Below are 2,586 nucleotides of genomic sequence, written 5' to 3'. Positions count from 1 at the left end.
GAACTGAGGCACAGAGAACTGAAGTGACTCGTCCAAGGTCACACAGTAGACAAGTGTCAGAGCCACGTGGCAGAGCCGATATTAGAACCCAGGTCCTTCTGACTCCCAAACCCATGCTGTATCCATTAAGCCCCATTGCTTCCCACATGGGGCTCACAGTCAATCTCCATTTGACAGACGAGGGAACTGAGGCACAAAGAAGTCAAGTGACTCGCCCAGGGGCACACAGCAGACAAGCGGGGGAGCGGGTAGTGGAGGTAATGGCCAGAGAGGCAACTGGAGTTTAGGGACATGCATTTATTTAATTTACCTCCATAGTGCAAACCCATCACCACTAAGGAAGGGCCTTGATTCTGTCTGACTTCCATATTCCCCTTCATCACCCCATCAGACACCCCCAGGCCTAGGGGCCAGAAAGACCAGGATCAGTGGCTAGACTCCTCTGATTCACAGAGGGGGGAGGAGGAAAAGCAGGAAGGTGAAGAAGACTCCGTGGCTGAAGAGGAAGACACTTTGGCTTCCCCATCATCGCTGGGGCAGTCTGAGGTAGGGGCCGGGGGAGGCCAAAGAGTGGGGCTGCGGGGGGGGGCTGCCATCCGTGGTGTCGGCTGCCGGCTCTTCGGGGGCTCTGTTCAGCAGGTCCTGCAGATACTTGATGTATCTGACCGCAGCACGCAATGTTTCCACCTTGCTGAGTCGCTTCTCAGACACTATCCCGGGCAGGTGACCCCGGAGGCGGGCATAGCCCTCATTAACACATTTCACCCTCTGCCTTTCCCTCTCATTCCTCTTCTGGATGAAGGCCGGCTTGAAGGGGTAGTCATAGACCCCAAAAGGGCCACGGAAAGGGACATAGGGAAACCAGTTCCCATAGGCGTCGTAGTAGGTGTGCTCCACATTGGTGGGGTAGAGCAGGAAAGGGACATTGGTCAAGGCTTCTGCCGGTGGGAGGTGGGGGTGACTGGGAGGTGGGGCTAGCCCCAGCTGCATACAGCTGGACGTGGCCACAGATCGCCTCTCCACCAAGGCCCGGCACAAGTTGTTGTTCATGGTCAATCAAGTGGGCCTAGTGTGGCTGGCCCTCCCTCCCTCCAGCTCCTCCCACCCCCTGGGTATGGCAGACCACATGGGTTGGGTCTGTTCCAGCCAGTGGCCCTCTCTCCAGCCCCCAAGGTTTGATGGACCACACAGTGCAGGGGATTGTCAGGGGCAGCCCAGATCTGCCCTCAAGAATCACAGCCCCTCCTGGCTCATCTCCAAAACCCTCACTGGCTTCCGTGGCCAATCACCAGCCATGGCTGACGTGCTGATGGGCTGCCTGGAGTTTTCTGGACCTCTCTCACTGCTGAGGAGGCTCCTTGGGAAGACCACTGTTTCCACACCGGGGAACTACATGCAGACCAAATGACTTGGTGCCTTGCCCTCCTCCTTCTCTGCCCTGGGGTGACCAGCTGGGGTCCAGCCTTGGAGCCTCACAGCTGGTGAACCCCCAGACAGGGGACCAGCCGGGGTCCAGACTTGGGGCCCCACAGCTGGTGAACCCCCAGACAGGGAGGAGAGGGTCCAGGATCCCTGCTGCTGGGGGCACGGCAGATGAGTGGAGATGGACCCAGCTGCGTGCAGGGAGATGCCCCAACGAGTTTGGGGGGATTCCCGATGCCGTTCCGTGGCCTCTTCTCAGACAAACGAGAGACGTTCTACTAGTCCAGGGGATCTGGGCCTGCAAAGACAATATGGTCAGTGGAGAGGTCATTTCTACCCAAAAAACCATCACGTTTTGGATCAAGGCCATCATCCACATCACTCTGAGTGACGATCTTGGGGCGTTGTGAGTCAAGGACAAGTCCAAAGCCCTGGCAAAGCCAAGAAGCAGGCCTCGTGCCTGCCCTAACCAGCTGTGCATCAGAGGCCCAAGAACAGACCCCAAAGCCTGGGCCTCGCTGCCTCTCAGGCCTCACCTTTCTGGGGCAAAGACGAGTACCCATCAGTTTTACCCTTCAAGCTCCGGAGAAATGGATGTGATCAGAGACCGTGCGAACCTACAGGTCAAAGCTAAGGCTGTCTGGTGTTGCAGTTTGTGGCTACCGCAGCGAACGCACCGGGTGAAAGCCAAAGAATGACCCTCCTGTCCGTCTGGCGGGAGATGAGGGGTGGTGGTGGCTGTCTTTGTTCATCTGTGTGGTTCTCCGGCTCCCCCTGCTGTCCACTTCTCACAGTTTTTACTTTTTAAAAGTAAAAAACCTTTATTTTTTTATGATTTTACTTTTTCATGATACTTGCTAATGTATGAACATTTATAATTTATGCTATATAATTTATGATACTTGCCAGTTCTTATGATACTTGCTAAGGGTTTATTATGTGTCTAGCACTGGTTTAAGCCCTGGGGTAGATACAAGTTAATCAGGTTGGACACAGTACCTGTCCCACATAGAGCTAGAAGTCTAAGTAGGAGGGAGAACACATATTGAATCCCTCTAGACTGTAAGCTTGCTGTGGGCAGGGAATGTGACTACCAACTCGGTTGTATTGTAATAATACTAATAATAATAATAATAATAATAATGGTATTTGTTAAGCTCTTAC

At 54.1% G+C, this 2,586-nt stretch overlaps 1 protein-coding gene across 1 annotated transcript; it reads right to left on the bottom strand.

The window, feature by feature from the left end:
* Positions 1–425: 425 nt before the first annotated feature.
* Positions 426–1,050, bottom strand: ASCL5 (achaete-scute family bHLH transcription factor 5). Its single transcript, XM_038748744.1, is given in 2 exon segments — positions 426–587; positions 589–1,050. Coding segments are annotated over 2 exon segments (624 nt in total).
* Positions 1,051–2,586: the final 1,536 nt, after the last annotated feature.

This window comes from Tachyglossus aculeatus, chromosome 7 (genome assembly GCF_015852505.1).
Source record: "Tachyglossus aculeatus isolate mTacAcu1 chromosome 7, mTacAcu1.pri, whole genome shotgun sequence".
NCBI lineage: Eukaryota > Metazoa > Chordata > Mammalia > Monotremata > Tachyglossidae > Tachyglossus > Tachyglossus aculeatus.
Note: the sequence above shows the minus strand (reverse complement) of the source record. Positions and strands in the feature narration are given on the sequence as shown.